Source organism: Cheilinus undulatus, linkage group 23 (genome assembly GCF_018320785.1).
Source record: "Cheilinus undulatus linkage group 23, ASM1832078v1, whole genome shotgun sequence".
Lineage (NCBI taxonomy): Eukaryota > Metazoa > Chordata > Actinopteri > Labriformes > Labridae > Cheilinus > Cheilinus undulatus.
In genome coordinates, this window is record NC_054887.1 from 33648473 (window position 1) to 33669044 (window position 20572).

General features: G+C 39.4%; 1 protein-coding gene across 2 annotated transcripts in view; it reads left to right on the forward strand.

The window, feature by feature from the left end:
- abcc9 (ATP-binding cassette, sub-family C (CFTR/MRP), member 9) overlaps positions 1–20572 on the forward strand; it is a 77285-nt gene that overhangs the window by 32698 nt on the left and 24015 nt on the right. Inside the window, exons 18-34 of one of the 2 annotated variants that reach the window (XM_041780545.1) lie at positions 939–1011; positions 3228–3333; positions 6103–6141; positions 9297–9398; positions 10724–10808; positions 11035–11115; positions 11985–12122; positions 12229–12354; positions 13881–13980; positions 14558–14631; positions 14719–14883; positions 15047–15201; positions 15500–15569; positions 17230–17387; positions 17483–17575; positions 18451–18553; positions 19967–20077. In XM_041780545.1, coding sequence (XP_041636479.1) covers positions 939–1011; positions 3228–3333; positions 6103–6141; positions 9297–9398; positions 10724–10808; positions 11035–11115; positions 11985–12122; positions 12229–12354; positions 13881–13980; positions 14558–14631; positions 14719–14883; positions 15047–15201; positions 15500–15569; positions 17230–17387; positions 17483–17575; positions 18451–18553; positions 19967–20077 — 1779 coding nt within the window. The remainder of the gene's footprint in view (positions 1–938; positions 1012–3227; positions 3334–6102; positions 6142–9296; positions 9399–10723; positions 10809–11034; positions 11116–11984; positions 12123–12228; positions 12355–13880; positions 13981–14557; positions 14632–14718; positions 14884–15046; positions 15202–15499; positions 15570–17229; positions 17388–17482; positions 17576–18450; positions 18554–19966; positions 20078–20572) is intronic. The other variant, XM_041780546.1, reaches the window with a different exon arrangement.

Genomic DNA, 20572 nt, shown 5'->3' on the forward strand with positions numbered 1-20572 from the left:
ATGACAGTTACATATACCATATTCATGCTACCCTTGGAAGACGGTAGCCTTGATGAACACTTCCACCCCTGATGAACGCTGGTCGTGGTGTGAAATCAAAGATATGTGCAGCTAATCTGAATCTAAGGTGATATCCATCTTTATGTGAAAGCTCAGAGAGCTTCGGTCCATGGAGCACCAACTTGAATCGGTTCACTGCGGCTCAGCTGATTGTTATGATCGCTCATTCTGCATGCTCTGGATCAGTCTTCAGTCTCGTGAGACTCCCTTTGACCTCTCCAGGTGGATTACACGTTAGCGGTAGGTGCTCATGAGGTAGCTAGGCATGCCACATGCTGCTTCACTAAAGCAATGAATGCAGGGAAACCCTGAATCTGATCTTTTTACCCCTGCTACAGACTTGATAGTTACTTCTGTGCAGCCTTGACACAAGTATGCAAAATCCAACACCATTTTTTATCCCTATCAGCTCGTTAAAGTAAGTCATTGAAGTATAACTTGGTTGATAATGCAGTAAAATCAAAATCAGATCAATGCAGTGATACTCAAACCAGGTTATTTTCCCTTACTAAGCTGTTTTTTAATATTCGCTCAATAAGATATCTCCATCAGTGTAATGCCTTTGGGGATTCATGTCACAGCAAGAAGGGGACCATGGAGGGAAGGCCAGGGGAGTTGGTGTCTTAAAAATAAACATTAAATAAACAAATAAATTCTGCTGATGGGAGGAATGTAAGCAGAGTTTAGCAGGAAGCAGGGTTGTAGATCACTAAACAGGCCGTAGATATGAACATGTTCCTCTGCTGTTAGACACAGATTTCTCCATTGGAGAGCATGACGTGAATAATGTGATTTTCTCATGAAGTCAATGTAGAACCAGAAACTTTACAGTCAGATATCTCCTGTAACTGTAGTTATGCTTCTTTCTGGTTTCATAGGTGAGCAATGGATTCTTCACCTGGGGGAGCAACCTCTCCACGCTGTCAGACATCAACATCCGCATCCCTACAGGTACGAGTAATGACCTCACAAGGTTTTAAGTGTTTTTAGCTCATTTTAAAGCAAGCATTTTGTTATTCCTACACTGTCATTGGGATAAGGAGGTGAAATTTATGCATGAACTCCAAGAGCACTGCTGTTAGAGTATGAGAGCTACGCTGCTGTAGTATCAGTGAAATATCAGGTGTCAGGAAACGAGTTCAGAATGAGCAGGCTGCCAACAGATGGACCAGTTAGGATATCATACACATGCTAGAACCGTCTCCCAGGAAGTGACCGACCTGCTATCCTAGCTATGCTACTAAGACAAACAGCCAGTCAACGACTGCTGTGTGGTTTGATTTGAGCCGGTTTGATGCATATACTCCTGCATGAATCAAAACTTTCAGAGATATATCTTTCACTCCAAGCAACTCAGAGAAAAGGTGATTGAAAAGTAAAAGTCAAAAACATTTCCAAGTCTCTGAACATCCCCCAGAGCTCAGTTAAATCCATCATGAAGAAATGAAGGAATATGTCACATGTGTAAATCTGCCTAGATCAGACCGTCCTCACAAACTGAGTGGGAGGACTGGTAAGAGAGTCCACCAAGACACCTATGACTACTCTGAAGGAGTTCCAAGCTTCAGCAGCTGAGATGGGAGAGACTCTGCAGACAACAACTGTTGGCCGGGTTCTTCACCAGTCAGAGATTTATGGGAGAGTGGCAAAGAGAAAGACACTGTTGAAGAAAACTCAGGTTCAATCTGGACCAGGGTAAAATCAATGCAGTAAAATCTAGGAAAATCCTGGAGGACAATGTTATTCAGTCTGACAGAGAACTACAGCTTTGAAAAGATTTATTTTCCAGTCAGACAATGAGCCGAAGCATCCAGAGAAAGCTACACAGAAATGCTTTAAAGACAGCGAGGAGAATGTTCTGGAGTGGCCGAATCAAAGTCCAGACCTCAATCCAGTAGAGCAGTGGTTTTCAAAGAGTGGGAGAGTGAGCCTCCCCCAAGAAGAAATTATTCATTCAGTGGACCCCCACCCACAGAAAGGATTCAAATTGAAAAAAAAAATTAAACAACAACATTTCAAACATTTATGTCTAATATTTAAACATTTTTAACGTTAATATATTTTAGATATTTTGGTTTGCCAATGTCCTTAAACATCTGCCTTTCCCTCTTATTCAGTTATAATGCCATTGAATAGCCCTTTTTCATATTTTTTGGACCATTTTACAACTTTTTTTTGCCTTTTTTTCCCCATTTTTTCCACTTTTACCCCATTTTTGCCCTTTATCACCTTTTTTCCCATGTAAGCTACCTTTCATCATTAAATATCTCTTTTTTTTCTTTTTTTTTTTGGCTAATTTTTGATACGTCTTTTTGTCACTTTTTCCCAATTTTTGCCACTTTAATCCCATTTTTTGTCCTTTTTTTTATTTTTTTGCCACTATTCATCCATTAAGCTGCCCATTGCCATTTAATAATACTTTTTTCCTTTCTTCCCAATTTTTGCCGTTTTTCACAATTTTTTGCCACTTTTATCCTAATTTTTTCACTTTTTTTTTTTAACCATTTTTTGCAACTTTTTGTCCATTTAAACTTCCCTTTGCCATTACATACCACTTGTTTCCTCTTTTTTGACCATTTTTGCACTCTTGCTGCTTTTTGCCCATTTAAGTCACTTTCCACGCACTTTTTTTGTCACCTCTCACCCATTTATGCTACTTTCTGACCATTTTTCCTCTTTTTCTCCACATTTTCGCCCCTTTCCACCCCTTTTTTGCTGCTCTTGACCATTTTGCCACCTTTAACCTTTTTTTCAATTGCTACTTCAAGCTGTTTTTGCCGCTTTTCACCTCTTAGATTGTGGCTCTTGCAAAGGTATTTTTCAAAAATGTGGCTCTTTTGTTGAGTAACACTGCTCTATAGCATAGTCCCTATAGTAACTATAAGTCTATCCTTTTTGCTCCATGCACAGCAGAGGTTCACAAAGCAAATCACCTTTTTTCTGGTTTATGGTGCCACGCCTCCCCTGAAGCTCTGTGGCGCCCCCCAGGGGCCTCACACTTTGAAAACCAGTGCAGTAGAGAATTAGTGTCTGGACTTGAAAAGGCGTGTCCTGGAGTATAACCCAGGCTCATCTCTTCAGGCCCTTAGAGTGTGATGTCACATTAAAGCTATGGATACAGACTAGAAGAATATATACTATGTCTTTTCAACATTTTCTCTGTGCAGGTCAGCTAACAATGATTGTAGGCCAGGTGGGTTGTGGGAAATCCTCCCTGTTGCTCGCCATGCTTGGTGAGATGCAGACCATCGATGGAAGAGTCCACTGGAGCAAGTAAGTTTCACTGTAATTGAAATCTAAGATATGGATTAAGAAGGATTTGCTGTTGAGTGAGTTTGGTGATTTTTTGCAACACTGGATTGCATTAAATCTACTCTAAAACATATGCTGCAGACAGCGTCACCTTAGTCTTACACAGAGCATTTGCATGCAGCTGATAGGTAAAAAATGTAAGTACATGTCAAAAAAATGCAGCCTTTAAGCCCTGTGATTGGTCATCGGGTAGCACTGCTAGTTCCTGAGTCTGCAGGCGTATTGTGCCGTCAGACAAACAGCTGCAGACAGCAATACAAGTCAAATCTACCCTTTTTTTTCGCAATTTTCTCTTCTCTTAGTGCCTCTTTTCTTCTTCTTTTTTGCAGTCTGTCTCTTGTGAGGTTGCTTACTGATTGAAAGATCACCACAAAACATGCTACTCAATAAACATGACAATATTTCTTTGCTGATTTGTAGAAAGTAAGGATGATCCTAAGTGTCTATTTCCCTATTCTGCTAAAGCAGGGGTGTCAAACTCAACCACAGCAGGGGCTGAAATATGAATTTAGGTTGAACCTGAGGGTCCAACGGGGTCAACATTTAACCATGAACCGTAATCCTTATTTTCACAGGTAGTTATTTAAAGGGGAGAAGAACTGCTGATACATGTTTTTGATATTTAAAAAAAAAACAAGTTTAAAGGCTCAAAATCTGAGATAAAAAATCAAAATATTAGTAATAAAGGTCAGAACACAAAATCAAAAGTCAATAATATGATTTCAAAAGGCAAATATATGAGATGAAAAGTAAAAATCATGAGTTTTAAAGGTTGACATACAACTTAAAATTTAAGATTGTGAATCTAAAAGGTCAGAATATGAGATGAAATTTTAAATTATGAGTTTAAAAAGTCAAAATGTGGGATTAACCCTTTAAAGCCTAAAAACACAAAATATAGCCAGAAAATTCTAATGTTTTTGGACTGAAATGTTTATTTCACTTTCTCCTAAAATCAAAATTTCCATAAAATTTAACTTTTTTTTGTTTTGTTTTTGTATCTCATGCCCTGTTTACACGACAATGTTTTAGTAAGGTGAAGGTGAAAACGCAATTTGGAAACGGCTCCAGGGTGGAAGTTTTTCAAAACGCCCCCGTCTCCATTGCCAGATCAGTCTTGTTATAAAGTAGATATATAACAAGACTATATATATGTGGCGTAAAATTTTGCTGCTGCACTATGATGGTGATGATGAGGATTTAGTGATGAATTACTCTCATGTACCCGTGTATGATAAAAATGTTACATATCAAAAACACATGAAAAACACTGTCCTTGTTGTAGAGACAGTTTTATTGTGCAGTAGATTGCCTTTCTATGGCATTTTTCTGTTTCCTGCGCTCATGTAGACGGAGTTTGTTTTCAAAACGTTGCCGTGTAAACGTGGAACTTTTTGGAAACTTTTTGTTGTCGTATAAACAAGGCCTCATTTGATACGTTAGGTGTTTTTGGTAACTGATAATCCACTTGAGGGCATTTTTATCATTTATCAGATTGTATTCAGATGTTTTTTTTTTGTGATTTCTGATCATATTGATTAGATAGAGGTATCACAAAAGTATGCAGCAAATATATTACAACAGGCTTTAAGGGGTTAAAAGTTAAAGTTAGGAGTTTAAAAGGGCAAAATATGAGATTAAATTTGAAATCACAATCTTGAAAATTCAAAATAGGAATCTAAAAGTTCACAATATTAGATAAAAAGTCAAAATGCTAAGTTTAAGTCAGAATTTTGAAATTGAAAATATTGAATGAAAACACAAATTGATTTCTCTCCCCCATTCCTTAATTTATATCTCATTATTTTTACTCCTTATTTTTTTATTTTTATTTTTATGACTTAAAAAGAATATTTTAAATCTTTAAGGTAAAATTTTCATTTCTATGCTTGAGGAAATCTGCAGGCCTCAGACTTGCGAGCCAGTTCTAATTAAAATGTGAACCTGTGGGCTGGGTAAAACTGCACCATGGGTCCTGGCCTTGAGTTTGACACCCCTGGGCTAAGAGGTAGAAATGGGATTGTCCTTAGTCCTTAGTGATCTGATCCCCTCCTCTCCAGGTAAATCTGCAGTAAAAATCACCTTTTTTGTGAAGTGTAGGGATCACAGCCAGTAGATGTAGAAATGTTCTGATGATCATGCAGCGTGCAGGTCCACCTAAGATTTATCTGACAACTTTTCCTCAAGTCACATTGATTCCTAAACTCTCTTCTTCACTTCCTGCCCTCTATCTGAAATTTTTGCAAACAACCTTTTATTCCTAAGTTTAAAATAAATTGATCATGTTTGTGCATAAAGTAAGACGCTTAAAGCTTGAGGGAAATTGAAAGAGTTCTTCGCCCATTAGCATCGAGAGTCCAGGATCAGTATGCTTTAATTTTCTGCTGTCTGTCTATTTTTATATTTTAAATGGCTGTTTACAAAACTGAATAAATCAGTGTCCTCATGGATGATGGAAACTAAATCAAAGCTGCAAAGACACACATTATTTTAAAGTGTTGGTTCCAGTTTTGGTCACGTCTGTGTGTGCTGTCTGTGCAGCTTTCATGTCAAGCTTTTGGAGACCTTCAGCCACAATACCTGCTGCTTATAGAGGCCAGTTATGTGATGAGCTTAATCTGCAGGGCTGCATGCTAACCTTGGCAGTGAGTGCTTGTTTGCAATGCTGACTGAGTGTTTGAATGTGTGTTTGGTTTTATCTCTTCACCTCCTGCCTTCTTACCACATCAGGCTGCCTGATTGTGAGATGTTCAACGAGGAGATGTTCAGGTACCTTCTCTCTCCGGTCTCATCTTTCTGAAACATTATTTATATGGACTGTAAGCCATTACATTTACCTAACAGTGTCTCCATTTAGCCCATGTGTTTTATCAAGGCAGAAAAATAAAGAAATAGCAAATTTTCTATGAGCCAGGATCAGTGTAACACTCATATTTGCCATGTTATCCTCTCAGTATCTCACCTACTCTGTATTTTTACACATCCTCTGTCTCTGAGGACCTTCTGGGTCTACCTAACCCTTCAGCTGAGATTGTTATTGTCACATTAAGACGTCTTCATGCTCAAAGAATTTGTTGAAGAAGCCACAAAACTTAATTATAACAAACTGCATCGCTCCTCTTCTCTGGGTGGGAAGGTTAACTCGATTAGCTTCATATCTCCATGAAAACACGTCCGTCTCCTCCATCTTTCTCTGTCCCTCCTCCTGTCCCGTCTCTGTCAGCTTGTCGCTGTGAGCTCTCTCTCCTCCTGTCGTCCATTTGTGTCTGTTATTCCTACTGACTCTCGCAAACATACACCAGGTTGGTTTTAGGATCACTCTAACGCGCTGACATGACTTTGACAGTTGGTCAGAGTCAGAGGGGACTGACGAAGACATCCGGAGGTAGAAGTTTCTTCTTCCCGTCTCCTTTTTTCTGTTTCCAATGTGAAGTGATCCCAAATGACCCTCATCATTCCCCTCCCCTTTCCCTCCCGTTTAATCTAACTTTAATGGTCATTTTTCACTGTTCTGGAAAATAAGTTCTCTGCATTTAAATGATTTCCCTCAGTATTTTGGGCTGTGTGGTTCATGGACACATATCACTTTAGTTAATCTCTTTTTATTAAATGTTATAAAATGCATTAAGTTTTTTTCTTTGCTGCACACAGGATGTTTTCCCCTATATCAGGGGTGTCAAACTCAAGGCCCGGGGGCAAAATCCTGCCCATGGTACAGTTACAGATCACATTGTATTTTTATTGTAACCGGCCCACTGGTTTGAGGTCTGCAGATTTCCTCCAGTTAAAAAATGTAAACTTAACCATGAGGATTTAAAATATCCTTGTAATAATTAGATAAAAAGTCAGGAATGTGCTAAAATACATTTATGTTTTCATTTCATATTCTTAATTTTGCATCTCACAGTTATGGTTTTGACATTTTATTTACTATGTTGACATTTTCGATTCACAATTTTGACTTTTTATCTTATTAGTTGACTTTTAAGATCCTCAATTTAAAATTTTTAAGTCATGTTTTTAACTTTTAAACTCATGACTATGATTTTATTCTGACATTTTAAGCTCCTTACTTTGACTTTTATCTCATAATTTGACCTTTTACATCCTCAATTTTAAATTTTAAGTAATATTTTGACCTTTAAAACTCAAAATGTAAATGTTTTTGTCATGCTTTGACTTTTTAAACCAATGTTTTTGAATTTTATCTCATATTTTGACCATTAAGAATCATGATTTTAAACTTCTATCTCCTATATTTGCCTTTTAAAAACATTATTTTGACTTTAAATGCCATGTTTTGAACCTTTTGAGCTAATCATTTTGAATTTTTATATCAGATTTTAGCCTTTAAACTTATCATTTTGACTTTTTTTAATCTCAAAATCCTTTATCATCAGTGTTAAGGTTTTTCCCTATAATTCATTGCTGGTGAAAATGAGGTTGACAGTTTATGATTGAATTTGGACCCTGCTTGGCCCTCAGGTTGGACCCATATTCAGAATTTGACCCCTGCTGTGTTTGAGGTTGACATCTCTGCCCTATTTAAACTTTTTTAGATGCAGATACTTCATTCACTTCAAAATAATCTTTAAGATACTGAACACAGCTCTGGCAAAATAAAGAAATGAGTACAAGCACAAGTTAAAACAGAAATGTTTCTACTAAGGTGAAATTAAGAGGCAACAGACAAAAAATATTAAACTTATAAATAGATGGATCATATAGTCAGATATAAAACTCCCTGAAACCTTAATGATGTTAGACAGACAGTGTAAGAACTGCTGGAGTCAAAGCTGAACTATTCTAGTCATCTACCAGTGTTGCTTTGCCTTGTTGCGCCCCCCCAGGCATGGCCCCGCACCCACTCAAGTGTAGGTTTTACTTATTTTTATGTAACAGCCATTTGATAATTATTCAAACATGCCAGACTGCGGATATCTCTACATATTGATATTTTCCTACCCCTTATCCACAGTCGTGCTTCTGTAATTTCTCTGCAGCAGCATCGTGTCTCTGTGTGTGTTCAGGAACTTCATCAGCCTTTATGGTGCCATCCTCTCCTCATTGTGTTGCTCCCCTGCCATCATCAGTTTGGTGCATCCTGACCCCTGTGTGGTTTGTGCTTTTCATGCTGGGAGTCAACGCTCTGACCCAAAACCTGTGAAACTGTTCTCTCTGGTCATGCAGATGTATAATGCATGCATGCTCCGAATCTGTTAGCATTGATTTGGTTTATATTTATTCAGATTAAGTTTGTCTCATTTATAATTCATGCCCTACACATTATCCTTTTCATTCTTGAGGCTGGAGGGTAAAATCAATTCATACACGTCTCTTTTAGAGGTTCGGAGCAATATGAAGTGGATTTTTATGGCGGTATATTTCTCATTATTCCAAATAAGACTCCCAGCAGAGTGCTGTTTTTGTGGTTGGTGCTCTTCTTGATGTTTTTTTATGTGTTGCTGTAACCAATGCTGTTCTGGTTGTTGTTCCTCTTGTTGGTGGTTTTCAGCTCATTATTAACCTGAATTCATTCTTCATATTTCTCTCTCATGCCTGACAAAGTGAAACGTTTGTGTTGTGGTGAAGTTTTGCAGCTTCCAAAGCGTGATCCTCCCTCCTTCCTCTTTCTCGTTTTTCTTCTTCATCTAGGTTTGGGTGTCACATTTATAAAGCTGTTAAGGACAGGAGAACTGATCTGATCTAAACTTTAAGTAAAAATTAGGAATATGTTGCACATATCTAAATATTGAGCATTAAAGTTAAGAGTGTATTTGTTCAGATGCGTCTAAAAATAGTTAATTTGACTAAACTAGTCGTGAAACAGATCAGTCCTCCTGCCCTCTAAAAGCTTTATGAATGTCCGACTTGTAGTTCTCACTCTACCTCTTTTCTTGCCTCTGTTTCCCATGATGCACCAGCAAGAACAGAAACTCTGTGGCCTATGCTACCCAGAAGTCCTGGCTGTTGAATGCAACAGTGGAAGAAAACATCACATTTGGCAGCCCTTTTAATAAACAACGGTAAGATCTAGGGTGCTTTTTTCGTTTTTCAGCGTTTTTCTTATTGTGATGTTTTTCCCTTCAGGAACAAAGACCACGGCAATAAAGACAAGGATTTGAAACAGTTTATTGTTATCTATGATGAGAAAATTTTAAATGAAAAGATTAGTTTGAGGTTTTTAAGATTGAATGGAGGGATGGCTTAAGGTTTAAGGTGTAATTGGATGCATGGATAAGGGTCAGAGTTAAGGGATGTAGGGATGGGGTAAGGGTAGAGGAATGAATGGGATCATAGGATGTAGGAATAAGGGAAGTAATGAAAGTATTAAAGGATTAAGGCATGAGGGCAATGATCGTTGGACAAAGGGATGTAAGGATAAGGGCAACAGTTGGTGAGATTAAAAGGTATATGAAAAAAGGTTGAGGAATGAAAGGATGTTAAGATACAGGTAGGAGTTAAGGGATGTAAAGAAGAGGGTATAGGGGAGGGGATGTAAGGATGATTTTAAGGGTTGAAGGATGTAGAGAAGAGATTAAAAGTATGTAGGGAAGAAGGTAGGTTTAAGAGATGTAGGTAAGAATAGGGATATTAAAGGGATGTAGGGAAGAGGGTACAGGGTCAAGGGATGAAGGTAAGAAGAGGGGCATTAAAGAGATGTAGAGGAGAATGTAGGGGTCAAGGGATGAATGTTATTGTAGTCAGCTTAAAGGTATGTAGGGAAGAGGGTAGGGGTCGAGGGATGAAGGTAAGAATAGGGGGCTAAAGGGATGTAGGGGAGAGGGTAGGGTCAAGGGATAAAGGTGATGGGGGATAAAGGTATGTAGGGAAGAGGGTAGGGGTCGAGGGATGAAGGTAAGAATAGGGGGGTAAGGGGATGTAGGGAAGAGGGCAGGGGTCGAGGGATGAAGGTAAGAATAGGGGGTAAGGGGATGTAGAAAAGAGGGTAAGGTCAAGGGATGAAGGTAAGAATAGGGGGATTAAAGGATGTATGAAGGAGGGTAGAGGTTGAGGGATGAAGGTAAGACTGGGGGATTAAAGTGATGTAGAGAAGAATGTAGGGGTCAAGGAATGAAGGTTAGGGTAGCAAGATTAAAGGGATGTAGGGATGAGGCAGTTGATGGTAAAACTGGTGTTTTAGGACAGATAGATGCAAAAAGAATGATGAGCATGTGTGATCACGTGTTGATTCATTGAGTAAAGCTTGACCCTCTAGGTGGGGAGGTAGTCTCTACATCGATTCTCAGGAGATGATGTAAAAGCAGCTGGATTCTAACTCTATTAATGTTCACATCATTTATAAGAGGGGGCATTAAGATCTTTTCCGACATGCTCTCATGCTTTCCAGGTATAAGGCGGTCATTGACGCCTGCTCTCTGCAGCCAGACATCGACCTGCTGCCGTTTGGAGACCAAACTGAGATTGGAGAAAGGGTATGCTAGCTTCACGGATGACTTATTTAACTTATAGGTCATCTATTGGGTCACATGCTGTGTGAAGGTGGCAGACTTGCATCCATAACGATGCATGTCTCAGCGTTTTATACTGGAATGAATGATGCAGCTGGCTTTTTACATGAAAGCAGATGTGAAACAGTGTATTTTATGTTACTAGAGCACTGATATGTTTATGTGTTCCTCCTCTGTTTTCATGATTCAGGGCATCAATCTGAGTGGAGGTCAGAGGCAGCGGATTTGTGTGGCCCGAGCTCTCTACCAGAACACCAACATCGTCTTCCTGGTGAGCTTTAGAGATCTGACACCTGCTGGAGTTCTCTGATGTTTACAGCGATATAGGAGTGTCTGAGCCATGGTGCTGTTGTCTAAATCTGAATTAGATTCATGAGTTAGGTCACATCCTCACCCAGCATATTTCTAATGATAAAACAGATAGTGGATGCTGACCTCTGGGATGAGGAGGTGTCCTTCTCTCTCCGCCATGCTGTCATGTGTTTATATTTGAGAGTCGTTGCCTTGTTTCCTATTGCCACTGCAGCCTTTAATTGGATATTTATTCACATCCAAACCTATTAGTGGCATTCTTTTAAACACTCATCACACTTTGTAGCGCCTGGAGCAGTTTAGTGTTTAAAAGGGTTTAATGAGGAGGGGATGTTTTCTTTCATCAGGAGAGTTTCTCTGGGAAAGTGAGGCTGCTCTGATATCTGATTCCAGGATTGAATTATGCGTCATCTTACAATCTCATCATAAAATACATCAATTAATCATAGCTAGAGCTCCATTAGCACGTTATACCAAACACTTTACAGCATTGGCGCACCCAGGGAGAGACCGTAAGGGACAAACAAGCACAAGGTTTAAGTGCTCTCAGTAATTCATCACCACAGATCAATCTGAGACGAAGACGTGGAGGAAAACAAGAGAAAGGCTAAATAGAGCAGGCGGTTTCTCAAGAGCAGCGGTTCCCAACTAGAGGATAAGGGGCCCTGAAGGGGTCAGAGGGTGGGTTCACAGAGGTCACAGTTCAGTTTGGGTGGTGTGTTAGTCCAACTTGAGGATCTTAATCTAGTATGATTTCAGCATCAACTCATTAGTAAGTCCTCCAAAATGTCACAAAGTTTTAATGCTGTATCTTCTGCTGTCTCTCAGGACGATCCGTTCTCCGCTCTGGACATCCACCTCAGCGACCACCTGATGCAGGAGGGAATCCTGAAGTTTCTGCAGGATGATAAACGCACCGTAGTCCTGGTCACACATAAACTGCAGTACCTCATACATGCAGACTGGGTAAGGATGGCAACACTTTCAAAGGGAAGATGTCTTCAGATGTTCAGAAAGACTTGATGTTGATTATTAGTGAAGATGTTTTAACTATTTTGTGCTTCTTGTCCAGATCATAGCGATGAAGGACGGCTCCGTGTTGAGAGAAGGAACTCTGAAGGACATTCAGACTCATGACGTGGAGCTTTACGATCACTGGAAGACTTTAATGAACAGACAGGACCAGGAGCTGGAAAAGGTGAGAAAGACGTTTGAAACACTTCCTTCAAATCTGGTTTAGACATCAGGTAGTGAGACACATGGCCATAATGCAGAGATGACCAACTGGCAGCCTGGGAAGATTATTAAATTCAGAAAATTTAAGAGTGATAAAATGCAATATTTTAAAGGTATATTTTTGGGCTTTTTATGCCTTTATTGATAGAGGAGGACTGTCGTTGGCAGTAGAGCTGAACAAGTTTCGAAAATGATCTAATTACGATTTTTTTCTCTAGTATTGTGATTGCAATTTAACATGCAATTATTATTAGGTTCCTCATCTTATGTATATGTCAACAAATTCAGGCAATAAGTCATTCTATATTATAATCTACATTCAGTCAGGAACATGCTCATCGCGCAGTTTACCATTTTATTGCAAAATAGATTTGTAGGTTTACTTGGCAGAGAAGGATCTGCCGTAAAGATGCTCCCTGGGTTAGACAAGCAGCTGCTTTGACTTTCCAGGGAGTGCAGAGCTAGAAACCTCCGCATGGATAGACGCATTTATGACGATGTGTATTGAAAACAATAAACTCATTTCAGAAGCAAGTGATTCATAGCAGCAGGATTCTGAATATGAGGGTCCATCAAGCTTTAAGCTATAAAGGAGGAGGCTGGGGTGGAGGAGGTGAAGCTTTAGTCTATAAAGGAGGAGGCTGGGGTGGAGGAGGTGAAGCTTTATGCTATAAAGGAGGAGTCTGGGGTGGAGGAGGTGAAGCTTTAGTCTATAAAGGAGGAGGCTGGGGTGGAGGAGGTGAAGCTTTAGTCTATAAAGGAGGAGGCTGGGGTGGAGGAGGTGAAGCTTTAGTCTATAAAGGAGGAGGCTGGGGTGGAGGAGGTGAAGCTTTAGTCTATAAAGGAGGATGCTTGGATGGAGGAGGCTTTGCCAGCAGATGCGGCGTGGTGTATCAGCATTAATGCAAGCAGGGATTAGTGAGAAGTACGTCATATTTAAATACATGGCTGTGTTGAGAGAAAGAGCTGTGATTGGCTGTGGGTGCTGGGAGGCAATAATTGGGATCAGCTGATTGTGGCTGGGTGTATGATTTCTGTGAACCAGTGCTAAGCTTCATCAATATTATAATGAACTAGGGCAGAATGATTAAAAACACATCTGCAGTTATTTTTGCTCATATTGCAAATTTGTTATCAATTGCTTTGTTGAAGGGGATTATCATCTTTATGTCTCTTTTTTTGATTAAGAAAAATGTACATAAAACACAAAAAGGAGGATTTTTGCAAACCATTCCGTGCATAAAATCTCTGCTGCTGCTAAAACTGAATGTATTAAACGTGTATATTCACACATTCTAAGTTAAAGAAATATTGCAACTTCTGTAATTTGTAAATTGCAGCAGGCCATATTGATCTAATCTAATTTGTGATGAATTGCCCAGCCCTAATGGGTATTTTTTGATAGCCCAGCATATTTTTGATACCCCAGCATATTGTGATACTGTCCATCCTGGTGTCTCACGGCCTGCTGTGTATCCATGTTTCTAGGATATCCAGCAGGACAGTCAAACGATGATGGAGAGGAAAACGCTGAGGAGAGCGTTTTACTCTAGAGAGGCCAAGAATCAAATCGATGATGAAGACGAAGGTAACTAAATATTCTTTTATTTCCAGCAAGGATAAAAAGGACATAAACTCAGTCTTCAGAGAGTGAAGCGTTGAAAGTTGGTGTTTTTTTTAAACTACTGCCATACTTGGCTCTTTTATCTCATGCATTTATTACAGACAGCTTGACTGAGACGATTTGAAGCCTTGTTAGACATCTCATGTCTCAGTTTGCCTTTAGCATGACACCTGAGCTAGTGTTGTCGAGAAAAGCCAGATTTAAAACATCATTTTTATCTCAGGAAAGAGGATTGACGGAGATGACAAGCACCAGGAGTGTTCAACGGGACACTTATCACTGAGCTTGTTTTATAAAGCAGAGATAGTTGTGCATTAATGGTGTCCATGTTTGAGAACTATTCAGCTCACGGCTGTTAGTCACTGCCAATAATAACGCCACACTTCCTTTTCTCCCCCTTCAAAATAAAAGATGTCATACTCTTCTGGGGAAGTTCATGAAGCAGAGAAGTAAATATGTAATGTAAGAGAACATATGATCAGGGGGCATGCTGTTATGTTTGAGTGCTCTATACCCATTGGCTGCTTTTTTATCCAATCAGAGGAAGAAGAGGAGGAGGAAGAGGACGACAACATGTCAACAACCACCAGCAGAAGGTCGAAGATTCCCTGGAAGGTAAAACACTTTCTGACAGAGCTGTTGGTTTAGAATAATATGTTTTTATGGATCAGTTTTGATGCGAATGCTCCGCCCTCTGCTCAGGTGTGCTGGTGTTACCTGTCCTCTGGTGGGTTCTTCATGGTCTTCCTCATGATCTCGTCTAAACTCCTCAAACACTCGGTCATCGTGGCCATCGACTACTGGTTAGCCCAGTGGACTTCAGATAAAAACTATACCTCCATGAGCAACATCACCAGTGAAGGAGAGGTAGAAATAATCCATTAATAGTTGTTTACTTTACTTTTTTAAGGGTTTGACTGTTATGTGAGGATCTGAATCTCTAGAATATGAATGTTTGTGTTGAATTGAGGTGCCTGATGGGAAAAGCCCAGATGTTTATCTCCTTGGTTCTTTTTTTTGTGTTTGGCAGAGCAACAATCACTACCTGCTGGTGTTCATCATCCTCTGTGTGGCTGGGATCACTCTATGTCTCATCACCTCACTCACTGTAGAGTTTCTAGGTGTTTCTGCAGCCACAAACCTGCACCACAACCTGCTCAATAAGATCATCCACGCCCCCATCAGGTACAAAACACACAAAAGACATGTGAAGGAAAAGGAAGATACCTGTGCCTTAATGAATGGATAAACGCTCAGAGATTAGAGGCGTAATCTGTATTTATGCACCTGTAATTTACTGATGAGTTACGTAACGTTATCATGGCTTTTAGCTGCTACAGCATCTCCAGGGCATGGCAGTGCTGTAACACCTAAAACAGAAAAAAATAACAGAACGAAGCAGACAAAAGTCTAGAAATGTGTTTATGAGGAGGATAGTGTGGGTTCCAGTTGAATTTAATGCATTTCTAATCTCTGTCCTCAGGTTCTTTGACATCACTCCCCTCGGTCAGATCCTCAACAGATTCTCAGCTGACACCAACATCATCGACCAGGTACGCAGAGGAAAAACAGGCTTTTTAATAAATATCTGCTTAATCTAGCTCTATAGGTGGCAAATGTTTCTCTGTGACCACTGTTCAGCCTGTTTTTGCCACTATTGACTCACTTTTGCCACTTCACGTATGTTTTTGTCCATATTTGACCACTTGTAACCCTTTTCCACAACTTTTTCTGCCTGATATGCAACTTTTTAACCTATTTTTTTGCCATTTTTGCCACCTAAAACTCCTCTTCACCACTTCATAAGCCAATTGTTGTCATTTCTAATCACATTTCACTAAAATTTATGCCCGTTTTTACCACCTAAAATCCATATTTGCCACTAGTAGCCCATTTTTACCACTTTTTTTCTGCCTGTTTTTGCCATATTTATCTTGTCTTGCCACTTTTTACCCATTTTTGTCCCTGTTGACCTATTTTTGCCACTAATGAGCCATTTTTGCCTCTGCTTATGCTCATTTTTGCCACTTTAAATCCATTTTTGCCATATTCTAATCCTATTCACCACCTTTTAATTTCTTTTTAACTACTGTAAACCTATTTTTGTCACTGGTGACCATTTTTGCTTAGTTTTATGGCCCCTTTTGCCACTCTATAACTCCTTATCACTGCTTTATATGCCAGTTGTTGTCATTTTTAATCACATTTCACTAATTTTATGCCCATACTTGCCACTAGTAACCCACTTTTTCTGCCTGTTTCTGCCATATTTGACATATCTTACCACTCTCTACCCTCTTTTTATGCCTATTTTTGCCACTTTAAATCCATGTTTGCTACTTACAACCACTTTTTTACCTGTTTTTGCCAATTCAACAGTTTTTTTTTTTGCCTTAATTAACCCTTTATTGCCACTTCATTATCCTATTCACCACCTTTCCTTCTTTTTATCCACTTTAAACCCAATTTTTGCCACTCTAAATTCATGTTTGCCACTTATAATTTCTTTTCACCACTTTTTATGGCTGTTTATGCAAAACTTGACCCATTTTTTGACACTTTCTACCTATTTTTTGTCACTGTTGGCCCATTTTTGCCACTCATAATCTCTTAACACCGTTTTACTGCCAGTTTTTGCCATTGCCAACTAATTTTCTGCCACTTAAAATCCTTTTTTGGCACTTTCAACCCCTTTTCACCACTTTTCTGCCCATTTCTACAAATTTAACTTTTTTTTTTGCCTTAGTTAACACGTTTTTGCCACTTTGTAATCCTATTTCACCACCTTTTCTGCCCATTTTTGCCCTTTTTAAACCCATCTTATTCTGTTTTAAGAAAAAGCGTTTACATTTTGAAGAAGTTCTATAAACTCTGGCATAAGTAGATAAGATAAGAATGATAATCATTCAGGTTAAAATGAAATATCATTGTCACAGACTAACTTTACAATGGACCAAGATTTTGCTGACCTCCATGAGCCCTCAGTTTGGCTGGCCTTCACTACGGTAGCTACGCTGGTCAAAGGAGACGCTCAGTTATGATGCAAGACTGGACTGAATATATTTAAAGGGTTCAGTATTTATCTAGACAGCAAATGGCTATCATGTTGAGTCCCCCTCCATCCTCGGCCGGTTTTAGAGACATTTCTTTCTTTGCCCATAAATTGATAAGTGATCTGGATCCTTGCCATGCCATTGCCTCTTTTTCTTGCAGCACATTCCTCCGACGCTCGAGTCTTTAACCAGATCCACACTGCTGTGTTTGTCGGCCATCGGCGTCATCTCCCGTATCACTCCATGGTTCATCATCGCCCTCGTTCCTCTCGCCGTGGCCTTTTACTTCATCCAGAAATACTTCAGGGTCGCCTCAAAGTGAGTCGACAGGGAATCTGTGGATTTTGCAGTTAAATAAAGATGTGAATCCAGGTTCTGTGACAATATATCTCTGACTTTATTTCCTCTCTCAGGGACCTGCAAGACCTGGACGACTCCACCCAGCTTCCTCTACTCTGTCACTTCTCTGAGACGGCCGAGGGTCTGACCACAATACGAGCTTTCAGGTACAGCAAACACAGACTCTGTCCTTAACAAATCCTGTAAATCCCAGTGTATGCGTCTCTTTTCGTACCTATTTTCCTTCTAAAAAGCTGGCTGCATCCTCTGTACCAATGCACAGTAGCAGACGGACTCCTTCTTCTGCACGGAGCATGAATAAATGTCTGCCATTATTGTTTCTTCCTCCTTCTCTGCAGATTTACAGACTTTAACTGTTATTTATTTTTGTTAAAGTGGCGTGTTTAGGAACGATGATGCTGACGGAAACTGCAGCAGAATTGTCCTGTATTTCTGTCTTCTCTCTCTTTCCCATCGTTGCTTTAATCCAACATTAAACAGCTCTCAGGCTTTTTTTTTTTTTTTTTTTTTTTTTTTGCTCATTTTCTCCCTCAGGACTTCCTCTTCCTCCACACAGACACATGAATACACAAATTACACATACAAAAACTAAACTGCACACAGACACGCTGAGGAAAAAAGATTCTTGGCAGTCATTGTCAGCTCCCATTTTCATTATCCATCATTTTCTCTCCTTAAAGCTGGTCTGGATTTGATTATAAATCCTCAAATTTAACATATGGAGTAACAGAATTTTTTTTTTTTTTTAATTTTAAAATAAGTTAACCTTCTTGTTTCGACCTCTCTGACCTTTTTCTCCAGTTTGATAACCATTATTCCCTCATGGCACTGAAACAGGATGCTGGAGGATCAGATGAGGATGATTTTACAAAGAGACATAAATAAACAGTAAAGTTTTCAATTAAAACAAATAAAACAAAGAAGAAACATTAAAAGAGGTTTAAGAGATGATGGATGAAGATGATCTAAAGACTAGAGGGATGTTTTTATGATGATAAATGTGTTTTATTCTCTGTTTCAGACATGAAGCTCGATTCAAACAGCGCATGCTGGAGCTGACAGACACCAACAACACAGCCTATCTGTTTCTGTCTGCAGCCAACCGCTGGCTAGAGGTCCGAACGGTGAGGATCTCACTTTATGACCTTATGTCAGGGCTGTAACAGCCCACGGGAGTCATGGTTTGGTTTGTTCCTAGTTTTTTGTAGTCACAGTGCATAAGGTACATCTGGCGATGTCCCTAATCTGGACTTTGCTGACAATACAGTGACGGTAGATTTCTTCTCTCTTATCCTGCTGAATGGGAAGGCACATCTCCTGAGCCGACATGCCTTAGATCAGGGGTTTTCAAAGTGTGGGAGAGTGAGCCTCCTCTAAGAAGAAATTATTCATTCGGTGGACCACAACCTACAAAGAGGATTGAAATTAAAAATAAATAAATAAACAATATTTCAAACATTTATGTCTGATCTTTAAACATTTTTAACATTGATATATTTTGGATATTTTGGTTTGCAAATGTCCTTACACATTTGCCTTTCCCTCTTATTTGGTTATAATGCCATTAAATACCCCTTTTTCATATTTTTTGGCCATTTTGCTACGTCTTTTTGCTACTTTTATCCCATTTTTTTGCCCTTTTTTTCCTTACAATTTTTTGCCACTTTTCGTCCATTTAAGCTGCCCATTGCTATTTAATATCACTTGTTTCCTTTTTTCCCCAATGTTTGCCCTTTTTCACAAATTTTTTTTTTTGCCACTTTTTCACAATTTTTGCCACTTTTATCCAAATTTTTTCCCTCTTTTTTACTATTTTTTGCCGCTTTTTTCCCATTTAAACTATGCTTTGCCATTACATACCACTTGTTTCCTCTTTTTTTTTTTTACCATTTTGCCATTCATGACTGCTTTTTACCCATTTAAGTCACTTTCCATCCATTTTTTTTTAATCACTTCTCACCCATTTCCGCTACTTTCTGACAATTTTTCCACTTTTCCTCCCCATTTTCTCCCCTTTTCACCCATTCTGTGCTACTCTTTGACCATTTTGCCACCTTTAACCTATTTCTATTGCTACTTCGAGCTGTTTTTGACACTTTTCACCTCTTAGATTGTGGCTCTTGCAAAGGGATTTTTCAAAAATGTGGCTCTTTGGTTGAGTAACACTGCTCTATAGCATAGCCCCTATAGTAACTATAAGTCTATCCATTTTGCTCCATGCACAGCAGAGGTTAGCAAAGCGAATCACCTTTTTTTCTGGTTTATGGTTCCGCGCCTCCCCTGAAGCTCTGTGGCGCCCCCCAGGGGAGGCCTGCCTCACACTTTGAAAACCACTGCATTAAAGCATGTCTGTGACATTTCTATATGTTGAAGGGGCTCAGCTAGCCTTTTAGCGCAGTCCTAGACTCCTCCAGACTCTGGTCTCTCTTCATCTGTGTAGTAGGAGGTCTGCAGAACTAATTCATGTGTGATCTGGATCACCTCCACAAACACAATAAGGTCAAACACCATGTTTTGGCTTCTCTGTCTCTCTTTAGGACTACCTTGGAGCGGTGATCGTGCTGACAGCAGCGGTAGCCTCCATCTGGAGTACAGAGCAAGGTTCCTTAAAAGGCCTGGTGGGGCTCGGACTCACCTACGCCCTCACTGTGAGTTTACTCTCTCTGGGCTCAGAGGGGTTTTAAGCTTTTTCCTTTTCATATTTTTAAAAAAAGGTGAAGGTAGTGGTCTTGTTTAGTAGGACCAGAGCCTGGACTCTGGACTTCCACATTCCAGAGCCATGTTTTATTTATCATTGAAATAGGATTATGGTCATGAAAGAAACACATCAGAGCTGTATGTGTAGCTTAAATGGAGAATTAGTGATGTATGATGAATTTCCAGGATCTAAAGTAGAGCTTACACAGTTAACGCAGCAGCACTAATGAGTTTAAGAGCAACGGATGCCTTCAGAACAAGGTTTCCTATAGAGAATTTGATTCATTCGTGTGGAATGCCTGTTTGAGATACAGTTTAGGATGCAGATCACAGCTGTGCAGGAGTGTGTTACAGGAAGGTTTCACTTGTTAATCTTGCATGTAAACAAGCTGACAAGCATTCGTTTTTCAGTGAGAGTTATATTGCAGTGAAATCTATTGATGAAA